At 40.9% G+C, this 21,645-nt stretch overlaps 2 protein-coding genes across 2 annotated transcripts; one reads left to right on the forward strand and one right to left on the reverse strand.

The window, feature by feature from the left end:
• Positions 1–1,365: 1,365 nt before the first annotated feature.
• On the reverse strand, positions 1,366–4,907 carry GON7 (GON7 subunit of KEOPS complex). The gene is made up of 2 exons (XM_022576232.2): positions 4,644–4,907; positions 1,366–2,234 (listed from the first exon to the last, which is right to left on the reverse strand). Exons 1-2 carry the CDS (start codon positions 4,849–4,851, stop codon positions 2,140–2,142), a joined length of 303 nt encoding a protein of 100 aa, XP_022431940.1. The 5' UTR covers positions 4,852–4,907; the 3' UTR covers positions 1,366–2,139.
• A 147-nt stretch (positions 4,908–5,054) lies between these two features.
• UBR7 (ubiquitin protein ligase E3 component n-recognin 7) lies at positions 5,055–21,358 on the forward strand. Its single transcript, XM_022576230.2, has 11 exons — positions 5,055–5,255; positions 7,639–7,772; positions 8,612–8,672; positions 9,549–9,644; positions 10,591–10,644; positions 11,199–11,304; positions 12,498–12,706; positions 12,882–13,031; positions 13,541–13,703; positions 14,737–14,798; positions 19,148–21,358. Exons 1-11 carry the CDS (start codon positions 5,106–5,108, stop codon positions 19,238–19,240), a joined length of 1,278 nt encoding a protein of 425 aa, XP_022431938.1. The 5' UTR covers positions 5,055–5,105; the 3' UTR covers positions 19,241–21,358.
• The last annotated feature ends 287 nt before the right edge of the window (positions 21,359–21,645 follow it).

Below are 21,645 nucleotides of genomic sequence, written 5' to 3' on the forward strand. Positions count from 1 at the left end.
TCTTAAAATAAGTACTTAATGTGACACAAAAGCACTTACATATATACATATTTGCATATGTCCATATATTTCATATTTAGAACTCCATATGTTTCATATTTTAAAAGATTATCTAAGGGCTTCCCTGGTGGTGCAGTGGTTGAGTCCGGCTGCCGATGCAGGGTACACGGGTTCGTGCCCCGGTCTGGGAGGATCCCACATGCCACAGAGTGGCTGGGCCCGTGAGCCATGGCCGCTGAGCCTGCGCGTCCGGAGCCTGTGCTCCGCAACAGGAGAGGCCACAACAGTGAGAGGCCCGCGTACCACATACACACAAAAATAAATAAATAATAATAATAAAAAAATTACCTAAGTCTAGCATCAAGCTTATTTTTAGGTAGGATTGTGGGGTTGACTTTCTTGTATAACAGTAGTCAACTGTTGGAGCTGTTTCAGAGAATAACTGTATCCTGTATGCCTGTGGCCAACAGTTTTACCTCTGGTTTTCAGATTAGAAAACCAGTCAAGGCATTTCTTTTCTACTGGTACTTCAAGCTGGTCCCTCAAACCTTCAAAATCTTTTTTGTCATGCATGTGGCTCACTTAGGAAGACAGTATTAGAATCAGAAAAAGATCGATCAGACCTATAACCCAGACCTCCAAACACTAGACCACAAGCAAAAATATGTTGACATTTCTTCTTCATAAACATACTTACTAAACACAGAAGGAGACAAAATGTTCAGGAGCAAAGTTCAGCTACTACTTTAAACGTATGAACTATTTTAATTATACAGCTTGTTTTTTTAAGGATTGTATAAAGATAAAAGATTATTACAAATCAGTAACTGAGCTGAAATCCCAATATTAGAGACATTATCACAAACTAAACAAGGTAATTTCTGACCATTTATAAAACTTTTTCTAGTTGGTATTGTTTTAATTACATAAGAGTACTTAGTGGAAGGCTGATGTTCCAAGTAAAACAATACTTTAAAGATATGAAAAGGTGTGTAAATTCAGTTTCCTTAATAGCATGTACTTTGTAAGCTATAGGTTTCAGAATGTGTAACTGGGAAAGTGCTACGGGAATCTTTCAAAGGCTATGTGTATAACCCAAGCTCTGCCAATAAGCTCTGTAACTCAGGGCAAATACCTCACATTTGATTCACCTCTGAAATAAATCACATAATCTGTAAGGTTACTTCCAACTCTAAAATTCTATGACAATTTGTGTTTCAGTAGGTACATGCTACTTGATTTCTCTGCAGTTTAGCTATCTAAATGAATGAGGAAACACGCAGAGTAAATGAAAAATGCCTTAGTCCTTCCGACAAGCAGAAAAGGAATACATACACACACACATATATTTTAGGAATATATACATATGTATATTTAAAGGATTTGATAGTCCTTTGCTAAGCAAAATCAAAGTTTGACTACAGGATGACACGAAATATCTTTTTATATTCAACACAGGTTGCTTACCTAAAGACTTATATTTGTGTTAACATAAATAGCACATCACAGCCTAAAAGCACACCCCATTTATAACTCTCTTAAGGTACAGGTTAAACATATATCCATTGAGTGGTATCGTCTCCAGAAGTCTGTGTACTGGGTGTGAGTGTGGATTCAAGGTTTCCTTGGATCTCTCTCAAGGGCTCTCCTTTCTCTTCAGTATTTCTCTCTATTCCCATTTTCCTTCTACTTATACAGAACTGCCATTCTTAAATTTAATACCCAATTTTCACCACTTGTTCATGTCAGTTCCTTGAAATATAATTGTCCATGAACCTTGACATGTACTTTTTATAACAGAAGCTAAAAGATGTAGACATCACACAATTTAATCCAGAGGGTATTTAAAAAGTATAAAGAAAGAATTCAGTTGCCAACATAGTGGATTTTATACATTATTAAATGTCTATTTTATCTCCATGGTCTGAAACTTACTTCTCACTCAAGAAAAAAGATTCCTTTCTAAACATTTATTCTATCTTTCTTTGATGGAAACAGCCGAAAAGCTTCTTCTTTGACAAAACTGTCCCAGGGGAACAAAGCAAATGCTTTCCAAATTAGAGCACAAGTCTTCCTTAAATGTCAGTGTGTGATAAATAAGATATCATAGCAGTCTTTTAAATTTCATAAAAGCTACAGTTAAGTTGGTGTTTTTGGCCGTTTTGCAGAGGGTCCATCTGAGTTAGTTCTGTTATCAACGTTATTTTCATCTTCTGCATCATCTTCATCATCACCTTTTAAAATAAATATTTGTTGTATGACAATATGTTCATTGGTTGAAAGAAATATACAAGCTAAAGCAGCTGATAATGAGGCCATTTCACTTTAGGGATTAACAGAACAATAGATACATCAAATTAGAAATATGTACAGTTAAAAAGACTTTGGGAATTTTGGTGTTTAAAACCTTTCTTTTCTATCAGTTTTTTTTTGAGATATGATTCATATACCATAAAATTCACTTTCAAAGCGTACAGTTTATTTAGATATTCACTAGGTTGGGCCACCATCACCACTGATTCCAGAACACTTTTCATCTTCCCAGAAAGAAATCTCATACAAATTAGCAGTCACTTCCCATTCCCCTCAGTCCTTGGCAGCCACTAATCTACTTTCCTATCTCGTAGATTTGTCTATTGTGGACACTTCATACAAATGAATCGTAAAACATGTGGCCTTTTGTGTCTGCCTTCTTTCACTTATCATGTTTTCAGAGTTCATTCATGTTGTATAGCATTTATCAGTACTTCATTCCTTTTTGTTGCTGAATAATATTCCATTGTATGGATATATATTTTGTTTATCTACTCATGAGCTGATGGACATCTGTGTTGTTTCCACTTTTTAGCTATTATGAATAATGCAGCTATGAACATTTGTGCGTTTGTTTTTAATGGGAACATGTTTCCAGTTCTCTCGGGAGAACGAGGAGTGGAACTAGGAATCCCTAGGAGTAGAATTGCTGGGTCGTACGACAAATTTAGGCTTAACTTTTTGAGGAACTGACAAAGTGTTCTCCAAAGAAGGTACACCATTTTGCATTTCCACCCGCAGTGTATGAGGGCTCCAATTTCTTCACATCCTAGCCAAGACTTGTTATTGTTCTTTCTGATTACAGCCTTCCTAGTGGGCATGGCATGGTATGTCACTGCGGCTTTGATTTGCCTTTCCCTGAAAGTCAATGATGTTGAGCATCTTTTCAGGTGCTTTCTGGCCATTTGTATATCTTATCTGGAGCACTGTCTATTCAAGTCTTCTGCACATTTGGTAACTGGATTCTTTTTTTTTTTTTTTTGGTCGTTATGATGACTTTTTTTCAATTGAAGTATAACTGACCCATAACACTGTCAGCTCCAGGTGCACAACACAGTGACTCAATACTTCTGTACATTACAAAATGATCACCACTATTTGTCTTTCTAGTGTTGCGTTCTATCACTTTTCTTTCATAATTGTTACATTTTTAAAATTTTGTATTTGTTAAGATATGATTCATATAAGATAAAATCTGTCATTTTAATCTCTACAGCTTTTAACAAAGGAAATTCAAACAGAAGCTTTATGGGGACTTCATTAAATATACAAAAGCATGTCTTCCTGTATGAAGATATTACTGACCCACTATTAGAACAGACGGCAGTTACTTTTCCAGTAAATAATTTTATATATATATATATATATATATATATATATATATATATAAATGGCTCTATCTATACCTGTCCTTATTCCAATGATAATATTTTCAACGGATCAGAGAGGAACTTTTGGAGCCAAGAACCAGGACTTCTCTCTCATGGAAACAATCTATTATCTGAAGTTCGTGTAATATTCTGAATTGGTTCCTTCACATTATCTGGCAAGCAAGATGTAAACAAGATGGAAAGGAAAGTACAGTACAGTTTAAGCTCCTCTACAGAGGAATTAAGTCCTGATTCTAATATTTAGTTCTTAGGTTCTTCAGCTCAGGGTAGTCAAGACAAGACTTAAAAAAACGAATACACTTAAATTTCCCGTTTCTACTTTCAAACTGCACCTACAAAACTGGGAAAGGAAAGGAGTCCCTGAGGGTTAAGACTTGTTCATCTGAAATCTGCTGCAATCTTCGGAACCTGCTCCTATTCTGTGACAGATGGCAGTCTTCCAAATTTGTTCGTAATTTTACACCGGGGAAGATTCCTTTCCATCCTTCAACACCCAGCTTAGAATTCACGCCCTCTCTGAAGTCTTCTTGGGTTCTCTAGGTTTGCAATAGCTACAGAGGAGCCTAGGGTCATCCTTCTACTCTTTAATAAGAGTGTTTGTCTGTCTAACCCCTCAGCGGTCAGAGTTCCACAAGGACAGGAACTGAGTTTCATTCTTTCTCCAGAGCTCAGCTCAATGACTGGCATAGAGCAGTAGACGTTCAGCACGTTTTTGTGTGTATGTGATTTAACTGCAAAGAGAATCGTGAAAAGCAGCCCTGGTAAATGAGCCCAGGTACGGCCCAGATCTGGCGGAAGGTGCTAACAAGTTTTAGTTGGAGTTCTTCCCCCCAGGCTCACTTTCTCCAAGTTTGCCACTCCACGCAGGCTCCCTGAGCAGACTTTCCCCGGGCGCCCCTGCCCACCCATCTGTCGCTCCAGCACCATCTCAGAACTCACCGTCCAACGCCTTCTCTGGAGCCGCCGCCACCCGGTCCTGTGCTTCCCGCTGTACCGGGGAGCCGAGGAGGTTGGTCACCAGCTCCCTCATCTTAGCCACGCCCGATAACAAGCCCTGGAAAGGGTCGGCGACGCCCGGCGCCTCACAAGGCACCCGTAGCTGCTGTCGCTGCCCGTCCTGCCCGACGTACTCGGCCAACAACTCCATGGACACCACCGAACTTCCAGAGCGCGCAGCGATGACGCGCCACCCGGAAGCGGAAGCCAGCTCGCCGCTGGCGCAGGCGGCAGAAGGGAGAGGAGTAACTTCCGTTTGTCGGAAGTCGCTCCTCCCCCTTCCTTCGCTCCCCGTCTCTGGGATTGGTGCCTGGCACTGAGGCCCCGCCTCCTCCGGCCCCGCCCCTCGCGGCCGCTTTTCCCGCCTCCGCCGGGGCCGAGAGGCGGTCCGGGTGACAGTTGAGAATGGCTGGAGCCGAGGAGCCCGCTGGGCGGCAGTCGGAGCTGGAGCCCGTGGTTTCGTTGGTCGACGTACTTGAGGAGGACGAGGAGCTGGAGAATGAGGCGTGCGCCGTCCTGGGCGGCAGCGACTCGGAGAAGTGCTCCTACTCGCAGGTGGGCGCGCGGCCCGGGCCTCGCCTCCCCCGGGCTCCCCTGAACCTTCTCTTCCCCGCTGGACTTACCCTCTTCCCGCCTGCCGCGGCCGGCACCCCCGTGGTGGTCCGGGGCCGCTGTTCGTAGTACGTTTCCCCATCGCAGGCCCAGTTGTCCTATTACCCTTAGTCTCCCGAGCCCCCTGCCTCAGCCTGTGTCCAGCAGGGCTCCCCTCCTTTCTCGGTCTTCCTCCGTCGCCGCCCCCCCCCCCACGATTCTCCAGGCTTTGGCCCTGGAGCGGCTGCTCTTTCCTTCCTTTCCCGTCTCTTCTCGGTGCCTCAGCTGCTTTTCACGAAACCGTCCCCGTGACCTCTCACATCCAGACATCTTTGTCTCTACTTTTCGCATCTTCAGAGCATTTATTAGGAATCGAACGGGAGAGTCAAAACAGAGTTAAAGGAGAGAGCTCTGGATTTGAAAATCTCCCCGTGTGGGCTGGGCTCCTGGACAGCTGGTTCCTCTGCAATTTAGTTTGACAAGTGCTAGCTGGGTTTTTGGAGAGAAGAAGCAAGTACTGCATCTGTCTGCAGTCTGCCCCCCAGGGGGATAGACCGGGACCCGAACAGCTGGTGGCACTGGCAGAGGAGGGGAGGGGAGGAGAGAAAGCATTTGGAAGATGTCGTGAACAAGGATTTGAGGGGGTGTGATGTCTTTGTTTGGTGACTCATCCTATATTTCTAGGTACAAAAATGGAGAAAGGTGGGTAGAAGAAAACTAATAAGAGGTGAGAATTGGTAGGAGGAAGAAGGTTACCTTCCAAGGGGGTGGAGTGGAACGCTGAAGGATGTGGAGAGAGATTTGGGGTCATTATGTGGTGCGGACTGAGATCATAATACCAGTTGTCATCGTTGTCCAGTTGAGTTTACACTGCAAAGTGGTTACATTTTTTATTAATACACCTTGTGTCAGATGTATTTAATGTTGTCTGGTATTTAAAAACCTTTGGTCACCACTGAAACAACTTTTTCCCTGCTTTCCTTTTTTTAAAAAGTCTGTTTGTAAGTTACCTTTGAAATGTAGTTAGGTTTTTGAAACGTACTTCCTTAACATTTTTTTTATTGTAGTGAAATATGTGGAAAAGTGCACAAACCATGTATAAGTCTTGGGAAAGCATAAACAAAAACACATGCAGGGATTCCCTGGTGGCACAGTGGTTGAGAGTCCGCCTGGTGATGCAGGGGACACGGGTTCGTGTCCCGGTCCGGGAAGATCCCACATGCCGCAGAGCAGCTGGGCCCGTGAGCCATGGCCGCTGAGCCTGCGCGTCCGGAGCCTGTGCTCTGCAACGGGAGAGGCCACAACAGTGAGAGGCCCGCTTACCACAAAAAATAAAAAATAAAAAAAATAAACAAACACATGCAGGTACGTACTACCCAGATCAAGAAATAGAACATTACCGGCATACCAGAAGCTTCCTTGTATCTTCCTTGTATCTCCCCCCTTCCCAGAAGAGGGTACTATCCATTATCAGGATTTGCTTGTTCTTCTTTCAACTTTTTATTTTGAAACATTTTAAGTCTACAGATAAGTTGAAAGAATATTATGAACACCTGTGTACTTTCACATATATTCACTTTTTAACATTTTACAACATTTGTTTTTTCTTTTACCCCTTCATTGTAATAGACTTTTTTCTTTTTTCCTCAGCCACTTGAAAATAAGTTGCAGACCATGACACTACACCTCTGAATACTTCAGCATACATCTAAAAATCAAAGGGATTCATTTAATGCATTGGTTTTCTCTTTGGTGGAACCACAAGCATTTTCCAAAATTAAGTATGATTATTACTTACATAAACTTAGACACATTCTCCTACATTTTTTTTTTTTTTTTTTTGCAGTACGCGGGCCTCTCACTGTTGTGGCCTCTCCCGTTGTGGAGCACAGGCTCCGGATGCACAGGCTCAGCGGCCATGGTTCACGGGCCCAGCCGCTCCGCGGCATGTGGGATCTTCCTGGACTGGGCACGAACCCGTGTCCCCTGCATCGGCAGGCGGACTCTCAACCACTGCGCCACCAGGGAAGCCCTCTCCTACATTTTTCTGTGTTGAAATGATTAAGCAGACCAGCTTATTCACAGCTGACTGAAAATATTAAACTTCTTTCTATCACTTTAAGAAAAGATTATATGAAAACAAGCACTAGTGTATGAAACATGCAACAGTGTTTTGGTATTCTGTTGAATAAGCTTTTTTATTAGCCTCAGTGTTTTTTACAGGAAAATCTTGACCACAGGTAATCTGATTTCAGTTATTTCTTAGATCATAGTATGGGCATTAGGTGACTCTGCCATGTTTCTTCAAGTTTTTTCTCTCTTTTTCCATTTTGGGGCTGTCTTTTAGGGCTCAGTAAAGAGACAAGCACTATATGCCTGTAGTACCTGCACCCCAGAGGGAGAAGAACCAGCAGGAATTTGCCTAGCTTGCAGTTATGAATGTCATGGAAGTCATAAACTTTTTGAGCTATACACAAAAAGGTAAAATGGTCAGAGACTGATGCTGAATGCTTTTCAAATATTTAGATTCTTTTCCAGCTGCACTTTTTTCTTAATCTTTTTTTTTTTGCATTCAAAGTAGTTGTGCACTGGTAAAATGTAATGTGTTTTTATATAATATAATTGGAGAGAGCAGTTTTTCCAGAGGGTCTTCTTTTTCTTGAAATTAATTAATTAATTTTATTTATTTATTTTTGGCTGTGTTGGGTCTTTGTTGCTGTGCGCAGGCTTTCTCTAGTTGTGGAGAGCAGGGGCTACTCTTTGTTGCGGTGCATGGGCTTCTTATTGCGGTGGCTTTTCCTGCAGAGCATAGGCTCTAGGAGTGTAGGCTTCAGTAGTTGTGGCACATGGGCTCAGTAGTTGTGGCGCACGGGCTTAGTTGCTCCGCGGCATGTGGGATCTTCCCAGACCAGGGCTCGAACCTGTGTCCCCTGCATGGGCAGGCAGATTCTCAACCACTGTGCCACCTGGGAAGCCTGGCAGGCAGATTCTTAACCACCGCGCCACCAGGGAAGTCCCCAGAGGGCCCTTTAAAATAAAATTATGGTGCAAACTCAACTACTCCTGCTGCTCTGCCATGATTTTATTAGTGTTTGTGTAATATAGATATTTGTCTTTATGCATGTTAATCTCTAGAATTATTAAATCTTTTATTGTTATGTGCTTGGAGAAATTCTGGATTGGATACATGAACAACAACCAAGGTCACTTTTTAGATCCTAGAAGCCAGTTGAAAGGGAAGAGGCTATGACATGAATTTAAAGAGTAAGTCATTAGATTTAAAAGAAAAATTAAAATCGGCTCTTCCTCCTTTGTTTCAGAAATTTTTGTTGTGATTGTGGAAACAGCAAGTTTAAAAATTTGGAATGCAAATTATTTCCTGTAAGTAAGCACCGTAACTATAAATGCATGAAAAGTAGCTGAGATTGATATTTGTCCAAGTGGATAAAAACCAAGTATTTTCCAAAAAGGAAGTTCTTATGCTTATTCTTTGTAAATGGAAAAATCAGTATTAGGCTGTATCCCATTTATTACTTTTTGGAAAACTAAGTAACCTTTTCAGAGCCTACAGTATAGATTGTAATTAATATGAAGGGTTTGTGGGGGAATGTTCTAAAGTGATTCAGGTTTAGTTATGTTGATTGTGCTTATGCTTTAAGGTTTTTAAAGCAAAGGGGATGACTTTAAAAACTGAATAAATAAAACTTGGTAATAATGAGTGGGTTATGTGCACTCAGAAGTTTTTCAGTGCTTTTTGGATAAAAAAAACTATGCTTATACGCTAACTTTCAATGAAATAACAGAAATGAAAGAGAAAATAAGGGACTTTACATTGTTCAATCGTATTGCTAAAACTGTCATGCTTTTTCCCTCCTCAAAGATTATTTTTAGATAATTTCCTTGCCTGCCTCCTAGTAACCTGGGGGCTTTGGCTATCACAGCTGGACATTAAGAAGTCTTTTGAAATTCTAGGCCAGTGTCAGCTTACATAGGTTGATAATTAATATTTATGATTCATTTTCCTCCAATTGCTACAAAGAAGACATAGAAAATAAATTTTAACTTTTCCCTGTATCCTGGAAAAAGTATCCCTTTAATAGGAATGAATTTTTTTCCTTTGTACTTTGAAAGTTAAAGACCAGCTTCTGGTGGGTGGAGATATTTAATGCACAAATTTATTGAATGCATAAATTTCATGATGCATGAAATTATAGTTAAAGTTAGACCATATTATATATTGAAATTAATATCTTTCAGGACAAAGCAAAGATAAATTGTGGCAATAAGTACAATGACAACTTTTTTGGATTGTACTGCATTTGCAAGAGACCTTATCCTGATCCTGAAGATGAGGTAAGAGATTTAGAGGTTAGCACCGGGACTGTGTCATCTCTAGCCTTCACTCCTCAGCCTTTTGTCATATTTGACCCTTTAGCTGTTCAGCAGGGATTTGGGGATTGTGAAAGGATTCTAGATTTATTCCTTCTTATGAATCTGGGCTGGAGCTACAACCAGAACAGATCCCAACTATTATTCTCATTCTTACATCATGAGAATGAAATATTGGACAGGACTTTCTCAAGGCCAGAACTTTTTTCCTTCCCCCCCCCTTTGCCTGCCTGTTTGCTCCATTCCCCTGAACACTTTCCAGAAAATGACCTTCAGTTTCTTACATCCCTGCAAGGAAAGAAATAGGGTGTACAAACTGGATCCTCTTAAAAATTTCAATTAGACGTACACACAAAACTTAAAAAGAATTTTTCTTCTTCCTCACTCCTGTACCTTCTTACCTCCCAGAAACAACCACTGTTAACACTTTTTGGTATATGTATTTTTAAACCTTTTTCTGTGCACATATAAGTGGGTGAATGTGAGTTTTAATTTCTAGTTTTCTTTTATTTTGACAAAAGTGAAAATTCTGTGCATTCACCTCTGCAACTTGCTGCAATTCACATTACCTCCCTGGGCCTGGGTTTACGTTTGAAGTGAGAATATGTTACTTATTTATAAAGTTTTATGGGAATCATATATTAAGTAACTGATATGAAAGCTTGGATAATTGCTCACAAAGTGCTTATCTTAATGTAATCCTTCTGTAACACCAGTTCATGGAGAATGAACTTCTTTGGCCCCTTGAATTGCTGTTTCTCCCTGTTCGCTTGACTTCTGGCATGTGGATAGCAGTTTTACAGAATTGGTAGAGAATTATTTAATATCTAATTCTAATGTGTGCCAGATTTACTTTGGTATCCCAGAATTCGCTGTAATCATTAACAAACAAATGGCTTTCCCGTGTTAGATTCCAGATGAGATGATCCAGTGTGTAGTCTGTGAAGACTGGTTCCATGGAAGGGTAAGGAAAGCTTTTACCTTTTAAAGACATTGTCTTTACAAAAAGAGAAAAGATCTTGTCTTTTGGAATTTACTATATTTTACGTTATAATTACTCTTCTAAAAATATAGTAAAGATATGATCAGCATACTAGTGCAATATATTTCTTTCCCCCCGCTGTGTTGGGTCTTCGTTGCTGCACACGGGCTTTCTCTAGTTGCGGCGATTGGGGGCTACTCTTTGTTGTGGTGCGCGGGCTTCTCATTGCGGTGGCTTCTCTTGTTGCGGAGCACGGGCTTTAGGCGCTTGGGCTTCAGCAGTTGCGACGTGTGGGCTCAGTAGTTGTGGGGCGTGGGCTCTAGGGTGCAGCCTCAGTGGTTATGGCGCACCGGTTTAGTTGCTCCACGGCATGTGGGATCTTCCCGGATCAGGGATCGAACCCGTGTCCCCTGCATTGTCAGGCGGATTCTTAACCACTGTGCCACCAGGGAAGTCCCGCGATATTTTATAAAATAATGGGCTTTTTGGACAACTTGGTGATCACAAGGAAAATGTTCGATTTTCTGTGTTCGCAGCATCTTGGTGCCGTTCCCCCTGAGAGTGGAGATTTCCAAGAGATGGTGTGCCAGGCTTGCATGAAACGCTGTTCTTTTTTGTGGGCTTATGCTGCACATTTGGCAGGTAAATGTCTCTGTGGAGTTGGTATTCCACCAACTTGTGCTGTATGTTCAGAACAATTTGTATGTTCAATACGTAATTTTTATCAACTAGTTTTAATTGGACTCTGTGGAAAAGAGTATAAGATCTGTTCCTTCTCCACAAGGTGCTTATAGATAGATTGGGAGACTACCAAGAACAAATTTGTACTTAAGTGGCGTGATGCAGAGTATGGATGAGACCAGAATTAGAGAAAACGGAGGAAGCAGTTTTGAACGGGATTTTGAAACATAAAGAGATAAACATTGTTCTTAAATGTAAGACATGCTGTTGGTTGGGGAGAGGGTGGTGGTAGTTAGTCATATAGTGCTTTTATTATACTCTAAGGAATTGGCCCCAAACCACTAATCAGCAATGAATGTTCTTGAGGCATTAAATATTTTATTTTATTTGTAATGCTATATGTGTTAATTTATTTTTAAAGTGTCAGTTGTCTCCTGCTCTGGCCTCATAATTTCTTGCCCTTCTCACCTTTAGGGAACACTTCACCATACAAACCACAAGCAGCATCAGACATTTTGATTTGTCTCGCTCTTAACCTTGGTGTGCTTCCTTTCTGTTCATACCCTTTACAATTAAATCTCTCTTTCTGCTGGACCTGAATTTATTTCGCATTCATCAGGTTTTCTTAACAGTTCCCCTCTGCCCCTCCTTCATTTCCTTCCCTGTCAGCAGATGGCCTCATTTCCTACTAAACTGAAATGCCATCATGCAAACTGAGTTCCCTTATCATTCCTCTTCTCTCCACAGTATTTCTGTCTCTACACGCACCCTTTCTGATTTCCTTCTCTCATAAAGAAAAGCTGTTGTTTTTTCTAAAACTGCCCTTCTACCTGTATTTGCAGTTAAATCTCTTCCTATTGCCTCTTGCTTCTTGAGGTGTCCCTGTCTTTAACATCTATAGTATTTTTTTTTCTCCTTTACATAGAAAGTGCTTAAGTAGTGATTGGTATTTTTAAATGATCTTTGCAGTTATTTGACTCTTTGGATTAGGCAGGCATAAACTAAAAAAGTGTTATTTCCTTTCTTATTATTCCAGAGATTAAGGTTGACTTTCTCCTTTTCCAGATTCTGAAGTATGTTTTAATCAGACTAAGTGATTTCACTGGCTAACGGGTCTGTGGATATGTGTGTGTGTGTTTTCACTGAACCCACAGTAACCAAAGTGACTGCTGAAGATGATGGGTTGCTGCTGAATGTTGATGTGGTAGGTGACCAGGAAGTTATCCAACCTGAAAATGGAGCTCATCGTGGTGGTGCCCTCAAAGAGGATGTTCCAGAACATGGAAAGGCTGCTGAGAAGGAAGTTAAAGCAGAGCAGATGAACGAACCATGTACCAGCTCTAGTTCTGAAGCTGATCTCCAGGTAACATGAAATCTGAGCTATAAAAGAAATAAAACTTAAGCAAAATTAATTCTGTAACCTATATAGCTTTGGGTTTCAGTTGTACCCTTTGCCTAAAGAAATCCTTTGACAAAATCTAAACTATGAAAACTATGATAGTTTAAAAAACACACTTCAAAACTTAATTTAATTTCAGACAGCATTTAAGAATCAACATCTCAACACAGAATCACAGTCTGGCTGCAAACTTGAGGAGCTTAAAGCTAAGCAGTTTATAAAGAAAGACACTGCCACCTATTGGCCCCTGAACTGGCGTAGCAAGTTATGTACCTGCAAAGACTGTATGGTAAGTGCCTGATCAAGTTCAATATTAGTATGTTTTGTGGACTGATGCCTAAACTAAGAGCACCTGAGAAGTATATTTATGAAACTGATACTAGAGTATAGAGAACTGAAAAGTTTTTTTATATTAAGCAAATTTATGAAATAGTATTTGCAGTCTGAATGCTTATGGAAGAAATTAAGAATTATGCAATACTTTTTATTAGCTTCATTTCAGTGGAAAATAGCTTATCTTTTTTATATCATAGAATTGCTTGGAAACACGTATTACTTGAAAGTTACAGTAAGTCAGTGGTTTTTAAATAAACATCTCTTAGATCGTATAATATCTACTGGGAAGTTGGGAGCTTTCTAAAAGATTTGGGCAAAAAGAATAAAACATTCAAGCAACTCTGCTAAAAGGCTCAGGTTTTTCTGGGTATTATTTAAATAAATTTTTAGTGATTCTCATGAGGTTGACTTTCTGAGAATGACATACAGTTCTAATGGGGAAACTGGTTTTATTTTTTAAAGAAAATGTATGGCGATCTAGATGTCCTGTTCCTGACAGATGAATGTGACACAGTTCTGGCTTATGAAAACAAAGGCAAGGTTGACCAGGCAGCTGACAGTAGAGACCCTCTAATGGACACCCTTAACAGCATGAACAGAGTCCAGCAAGTGGAACTTATTTGCGGTAAATATTGTTTGTGAAAGTTCATGAAGTTCATGAAGTTTCCTTCACCATTAAAAAAACTTACGTATAAGGAAGACAACTAATAACCTATTTTAATTTAACACAAAGATGGTTTAAATTTGGAATTGTATAGTAGGCCTCACCTACACTTGCTTGATTGTAATGTTGCTGGGTATTTAGCTGCTATTTCCATTGAATTAGGGTTACATGCTAGAATAATTACATGCTTGAGAAACCATAACATGCTATTTTGATTAAGGGTAGATGTATGAGTAAAGAATAAAAGGAAATCAATTTCTTTTTCCATCCACTGAAATAATTTTCATTGAACATTACATGTCATCTTTTTGAGCAAAGCATGCCATCTTTTTGACAGTTCTTGAGGATACTTCAGTGGTTCACAGGAAACCACTAGAGGGGAAACATTCCCAAACCCTTAATTACAGGCTTTTACATTTTTTCCCCCAGTATGCGCAGCCTATTTTAGTGATTTCCATCCTAGCCATTTCTACTCGGATGCCACCACTTTTGTGCCCCTTTTTGGACATTGATTATTCCTGTCTTGTATTTGTAACTGTTTGATTAATTTCCTTTTACCTTTATTGGAGTAAAAGCTTTCCAAGGATAGAGGCTGCATCTAAAACATTTTTGTAGCCCTCAAGGTGCCTTGTACATAATATAAATTGTTGAGTGAGTGCACGAGTTTTAAAACTTAATGTTTGACAAGTCCAAGATATTTCTTTCAAGCACTAGAATTCCAGAGAGATGGAAAACTTTAAAAAAAATTCTTAGCTAATCATTTTGGGGATGAGGATATCTCTGTTTTTTGAGGGTTTTTAAATGAAAAAGTGTCCCAGATGTCAAAATGGAGGAATTTGAGAGAAATTGAGAACAAGTTTCTATGCAGATTTCACTTAAAGAAAGATGTGGTTTAGACTAACATACTCAAATGTCAATGGTCAAGAAATATTTTGTTTCTAAATGCAAATGGCTTATCTGAAGTTTATGTCCTTTTTTTGTTGTTTTGATTTAGAATACAATGACTTGAAGACTGAACTTAAAGACTATCTCAAGAGATTTGCTGATGAAGGCACAGTAAGTTTAGTTAGAGTTTTAATCAGAGCCTTGTATGTTTGGAATAAAGTATCTTTTTTATTGAAGTATAGTTGATTTACAGTATTATTTTAGTTTCAGGTGTATAACATAGTGATTCAACATGTTTATAGATTATACTCCATTTAAAGTTATTATAAAATATTGGCTACATTCCTTGTGCTGTACAATATATCCCTGTAGCTTGTTTATTTTATACATAGTAGTTTATGCCACTTAATCCCCTACCCTTCACTTGCCTCTCCCCCTCCCTCTCTCCACTGGTAACCACTAGTTTGATCTTTATATCTGTGAGTCTGTTTTGTTATATTCATTTGTTTTATTTTTTAGACTCTACATATAAATGATAACATGTAATATTTATTTTTCTTTATCTGACTTATTTCACTAAACATAATAATACCCTCTAGGTCCATCCATGTTGTTGCAAATGGCAGAATTTCATTCTTTTTTATGGCTAATATTCCATTGTGTGTGTGTGTGTGTGTGCCACATCTTCTTTAACCATTCTTCTGTTGATGGACACTTAGGTTGCTTCCATATCTTGGCTATTGTAAATGATGCTGCTGTGAACATTAGGGTGCATGTATCTTTTCAAATTAGTGTTTTCAGTTTCTTGGATACATACCCAGAAGTGGGATTGCTGGATCATATGGTAGTTCTCGTTTTAGGTTTTTGAGGAACCTCCGTACTGTTTTCCATAGTTCATTTTCTTTGATGAAAAAGATGACTGAGAGCTTAATGCAGGCAGAGGAAAGGGAAATCAATAGTAGTGAAACACCAGTGGACTAGCCACATCAGGAGTCCTTCCTAACCCTCCAGATGAGGGACGGAGCAGTCATGCCTGATCTGGAGAGAATCGTAGCTTAGGAGAGGGCCATTGGATCAGCCATACTGATTCTCTCAGTCCTGACCTTCGAGCAGGGATTTTTGGAGAAGGAAGGAAAAATGAAAGCCAGACCGCTTTTCTGTGATTTTTGAGTTCTCGTTTAAAATAAAACAACTTTATATTGGGGGGCTAAAACATTTCTCTTGCTGGTTAGGACGGTCTGTATGCTTTTAAGGGTGACACTAACTCTATAATGTATAAATTTTTTTGGCCACGTGGCACGTGAGATCTTAGTTCCCCGACCAGGTATGAGCCCATGCCCCCTGCAGTGGAAGCAAGGAATCCTAACCACTGGACCGCCAGGGAATTCCCATGTAATCTTTTAAAATAGTTTTCCAGGGACTTCCCTGCTGGTCCAGTGGTTAAGACAACACACTTCCACTGCAGGGGGCGTGGGTTCGATCCCTGGTCGGGGAACTATGATATCACATGTCACGGGGTGCAGCCAGAAAATAAATAGATAAAATAGTTTTCCAGATGAATTTACAAATACCTCCTGGCCCTTTACTACTCATACATTTATGATGGACTTTTTCTTCTAAAATACTTTTTTATCTTCCAAAGGCAGATAATAAAGCAAAACTTTTCTTTTCATGGCCTACAGTTGTCCTTCTGGACAGAAAATGTTTTGCTCTGCTATAGCTAGACAGACAAATGAAGTCAGACATGGGTCTGATGGACACTCGGGACGTGCCCGGAAACTTGTTTTCTTGGAAGAAGTCTCTGCCAACTGAGTGCTTTCTCATAAATGTGGGAAGAACTTGTAGCTGCCTGGATATCTGGCAATGCTGCCTTTCTGCAAAATGAATTGTGAAGTCCAAAGTTAAAGAGACTTCCTAAATGGTTTTCTCATTTTTAGAGAATGTTCCTCACTGTCACTAGGGACGGACGTCTTCCTGCTTCCCAGCAGCTCTTAACAGACAGTTATTCTCGTTTCTGTTGCAAAGGCTGTCCTCTGCTTAATGCAGCCTCAGGCTTCTCTCTCACTGGAACTAAGAGGGTCCGTGGGTGTAACTTTTTTGGGTTTTTTTTGTTTTTTTTTTAAAATAAATTTATTTATATATTTTTGGCTGCATTGGGTCCTCGTTGCTGCATGCGGGCCTCACATTGTAGTGGCTTCTCCTGGTGCAGAGCATGGGCTCTAGGCACGCGGGCTTCAGTAGCTGTGGCACATGGGCTCAGTAGTTGTGGCTCGCGAGCTCCAGAGTGCAGGTTCAGTAGTTGTGGTGCACGGGCTTAGTTGCTCCACGGCATGTGGGATCCTCCCGGACCAGGGATCGAACCCGTGTCCCCTGCATTGGCAGGCGGACTCTCAACCACTGCGCCACCAGGGAAGCCCCGGGTGTAACTGTTTTAACCTCAGCACTGTTAGTGGACGTTCAGGGTCTTTCAGGTGTGTCAAAGCACATGCTCTTGCCTCTGCTTTTGTGTAGTTTGTGGTTGCTGTGCTCTTTATTGATTTTATTACACACACACTTAAATTCACGTAAAAGAAAAAAAGTAGGTATGTTGTCTTTTTCCATTCACATTTGAAACAATTTTATCCAGAGTCTTCACATGTGTCTTCAGTGTATGGATCTTTGTGACAGCTAGAGCCATTCTTTATGAGTCTGAGATTATCTGATGTGATGATTTAAAAGGACAGAAAAATATTTTTTATTGTTTGTTTTCGACATTACAAACACCTTAAGTTGTCATAAAGCTCATCTGCTTTGGTTGTATTTGGCTATAGAAGAGAATGCTAATAAGGTCTGGGTGTTGTCAAATGAGGGACTGCCCTTTATTTAATGTTTGTGTCTGACTAAAAAATAATAATAACACTTAGACACTACAAATTTTCTAGGACAAGCCAATAAAATGATTCATTATTGGACCCAGGTATTTATTCTTTAACATTTCTACTCTGCATATTGGCTGTGACCATTTGAGGATGCCTAGAAACTCTAAAGATTACACACTCTAATTTGTGTAATTTGTGGGCTTTTAGGTCTCCTCCTACTGTTTCCTTGCCAGAGAAATGTCCTTGTATTGCCTTTCAGCGTTTAATGTTTGATCTGAGCTAGGGGCAGATCCTTCGCATTGGAACTCCCCAGTATCCTATTTAATAGCATTTATAAGTGTGCATTCCCAAGCCCAGGGCCTTAGAGCTCTGAGCTGTGGTTGCCTCAGAGTGCGTTAGCATCTCGATCTTGAGTCTGTGAGGGGTTCTAATTCCTCACAGGTTGACCCCCGGCTGACTCTTGGTGCCTGTGAGACTGGTGTGTCAGCTGCCAGTCTGGTGTGGAGTTCTTTCATTTCGAGGAGTTGTAAGATCATGTCTCGCCCCAGTGAGTTATTCAGGTTGCCTGTGCCATTTGGGGATGTCGCGCTCTTACCCCTGGGGAGTGGAGAGGGAGGTTTTCGCTTTACACACAAGTATTTGTCCTCTTTCTTACTTCTCTCTCTCTCTCTCTCTCTCTCTCTCTCTCCCTCTTGCTCTCTGTATTACAGTGCTTTCTTTTTCTTTTTCTCTTTCCCTCCCTCTCCCCGCCCCACCTTTATTCCTTTATAATAATAAGAATGTGTTACCTTTGTAATTGAAAACCATGTTAACAGACCTGTCAATTGCAGCACAGACTCACTCTTGGGGTGAGCAGGGACTCCTTCCGGGTAGGCCTGGTTTACTTTTTTATCCATATTTCCCCTTATTTTCTTATTTTTCATATTTTATTTTGCTAATAGAAACACTTCTATGTGATGTTCTAGTCCTTTTTCCGATAAAATACAAGATAAATTTCTCATTTTTATTGCATAACATGATTATTCCATTTACTGGGGGTACTGCTTCCATGGTTTTTGCCAATTATTTTTCTACTTATATAGCAAACATCTTTAATTTTGGACTCTTGAAGAGGGAAGAGTTTGGGGGTTCCTTTTTTTTCAGTAAAGGAGAGAGCACAAATCTCAAAAAAAGCAGATTTTGTTTGCTGTGGGTGCTTCTGCGGGACTGAAGGACATCCCCAAGACAGCTGTGTCATGAGGAGAGCAGTGGCCTCGAGACCATTGGTCACCTCAGTTTTCATCCTGGCTCTGCCGCTTTTCTTTTCAGCTGATATTCATTGAGAACTCACTCTGTGCTGGGCAGTGTTTTACAGGTATTACATCTCATCTGCTCTTCAAACGGCCCTGTTAGATGGTGCTGCTTTCATCTCATTTTAATGAGGAAACCAAGGGCGGTGGTGGAACCCACGCTCCGTACCAGTGTGCTGTCTGCCTACCGCGTGATGCTGACTGGCCGGTCTCTGAGCCAGGATGAGCTTGTCTATGCAATGGAGATAGGATAATTAATTACACATTAACACAGTCCTTATCAGCAGTACTGTTGGACTTGATTGTGAATGTTACAGCCAGTTAGTGCTCTTCTGTGATGTTCCCTTTCCTAATTTTCGCTCTCCCTCAACAGGTGGTTAAGAGAGAGGACATCCAGCAGTTCTTTGAAGAATTTCAGTCAAAAAAGAGAAGAAGAGTAGATGGGATGCAGTATTATTGCAGCTAGACTGGAATATGGCACCTTCTCATCCAGCCAATGAAGATGCCACTTGCTGTTCCAGGAATAAAAGAGGCATATTTCACCTTCGGTCCTCATTCTGTCCTCCCTGGAGCGGGCTCCTCCTGCTGATTTCACAACCAGCATTCTTTCTGACTCAGCTAAATGCAGCTCATTCCACAGACTTGAGCCCCACCACGCCAGTCCAGCCAGGGTTATTTGCTCATGAGTTTCAAGAGGTTTGATTTGGTTTTGAGAAAGTAAACTAGTTTTTTTTTTCCCTTATGATTTGCTCTTTAACTCCCGAGTGTGTCTGCCCTGTCACAGAGCCGCTGTCTTCCAGGACCTGCTCTGTCAAGTTCTCTTCCTGTCAGCTCCAACCTCCGTAGATCCCCCCACCCCTGCGATCATGGTGCCTTGGGTCAAAGCTTCCTCAAGCCTGTTCTGCCCCTTCTCCCACATCTCTGTTTTCTGAGCTTTGGTCACAGCTTAGAAGGGATCTCAGAGCTTGCTTCCTCCAGGCCGAACCTCCGGAGTAGCCAGGACTGATGGTTTTCTGGCCTAGATGTTTATCACAGGCAAGGAGATTGGCTGATGGCAGGATTGAGGAAGACTACCTTTGTTACAAATTTTACTAAAAAATTTAAAGTGAAAATTTCATTCACAAGTCTACTGGCACTAGAATATTAGAATTTCAGTACTGTAGTGCTCACAGGGCTTCCTGGAGAAAATCTGCCATTATACTGGTCCCTCTCTACTGCCTAGAAAATAGACCGGGTACTACCCTGTGAAATCATGGTGGTTTACAAAGTCCTCTGGGTTTCTTTATATTATCAGGGATATTCATAAGCCTAGATTATAAACAGACCTATTTTGATATTGTTCTGTTAAGAAAATGGTATTAGAACCCCCAATAAATTATTATTTTTCCCCTTAAATCTGTGCTGAAGAAAAAAGCTACTGGCTTAGCTTACTTGTAGCGAGCAGGGCAGTGAGTGCTCTGTTTTGGGAGACGATGTGGAAGAGATCCCATGTGCAAACGATGAGCTTTATGTATATAAACGTTACTGTCCACAGCTGAGTCCCTAATGACTGTGAGATCTTTTGAAGAACCTCATGGGATGTTGTATAAAACCCCATATTTGAGGGGATGTCCTTTCAGTTGGTTTGAAATCTCTTTAAAGCCCCTCAGTCTGTGTGGAAAACACCTTTTGATAAACAAAGAGCCCTCAGTTGCTCTCTCCCTCTGGAGGAGCGTGGTCTTTCCTGGCAGTAGACGACACACTTTGAGGTGTGAGACTATACACATTTGAGGCTTTGGGGCCACAAGTGTATGTTAATAATTTTGTGTGTCCAGCAGTCACAAGTGCCCACCGATCCCTGGATAAGGTGAACTAGGCCTACAGAAAGTCAAGGACGTAAAGAAATAGTACAACTTGTTTTTCTGCATCAAACCTCCTAATTACAGATCCTGATGAAGAGTGACGTGTGGAGCTGGAAGGTCTTGTGGCCACAGGAGATGCCTGTGTGCTCTGAGCTGGCCTTGTAGAAAGGGTGGAAAGGCTAGGGTGAGAGCTCACGGCATCTTCAAGGTGGTTTACATCCCCAGCTTGGGAACTCTGGCCCAAGTCTGAGGATTTTTGAACCCCCTCCGCAAGGTGGTACTAGTTGTGTACCATTGTGGCCTGAAAGTTTATATCTTCTCAGACGTTTGATTTAACTATCAGAAAGTTCCCCCCTTCCTTATGACAGCTCAGGACCCGGTCCTGGAGGTGACGCATTACTGGGCAGCACAGCACAGATCACCCAGTGGTGAAGGGCTCGTTTTAGGAAAGGTACTGTTCCTTTTTCATTAACCAGAAAACCTCTTTTTTTAACCTGTTGTTAACAACTAGTTTTCTTATTGACTGTATTGGACTGTCTCTTCTTGTAGAGACTGATTTTGGCCAACATGTGGCAGTTGATATTAATGCATGTTTTATGCAAAACAGGAATATGGTATTAGTTACTTTTAAGGAATTCTGGCATTGTATGTGCATTTTTGTAGAATTGTTACTGGACTTATAATTACATACTTAACTCTAATAAGGTTTCTGTAAAATTTAAATAAACCAATTCAGAATAGTGGTTTTTCAGATTGTTTTTAGTCACTTTTTTTTTTTTTTAAAGAAGATGTTGGGGGTAGGAGTTTATTAATTTATTTTATTTATTTTGCTGTGTTGGGTCTTCGTTTCTGTGCGAGGGCTTTCTCTAGTTGTGGCAAGCGGGGGCCACCCTTCATTGCGGTGCGCGGGCCTCTCACTGTCGCGGCCTCTCTTGTTGCGGAGCACAGGCTCCAGACGTGCAGGCTCAGTAGTTGTGGCTCACAGGCCTAGTTGCTCCGCGGCATGTGGGATCCTCCCAGACCAGGGCTC

The sequence above is a fragment of the Delphinapterus leucas genome, chromosome 2 (genome assembly GCF_059928025.1).
Source record: "Delphinapterus leucas isolate spDelLeu-1000000601 "Yukka" chromosome 2, BTC_Dleu_Yukka2, whole genome shotgun sequence".
NCBI classification, from domain to species: domain Eukaryota; kingdom Metazoa; phylum Chordata; class Mammalia; order Artiodactyla; family Monodontidae; genus Delphinapterus; species Delphinapterus leucas.

Bases quoted from the DNA above. Each gene is read 5' to 3' on its own strand.
- GON7 (XM_022576232.2), bottom strand. From the start codon at position 4,851: ATGGAGTTGTTGGCCGAGTACGTCGGGCAGGACGGGCAGCGACAGCAG. The intron at 2,235-4,643 runs GTGAGTTCTGAG...TTATTTTAAAAG, and splicing joins TCCAGAGAAGGCGTTGGACG to GTGATGATGAAGATGATGCA.
- UBR7 (XM_022576230.2), top strand. From the start codon at position 5,106: ATGGCTGGAGCCGAGGAGCCCGCTGGGCGGCAGTCGGAGCTGGAGCCC. The intron at 8,673-9,548 runs GTAAGTAAGCAC...AATATCTTTCAG, and splicing joins TGGAATGCAAATTATTTCCT to GACAAAGCAAAGATAAATTG. The intron at 13,032-13,540 runs GTAAGTGCCTGA...TATTTTTTAAAG, and splicing joins GTACCTGCAAAGACTGTATG to AAAATGTATGGCGATCTAGA.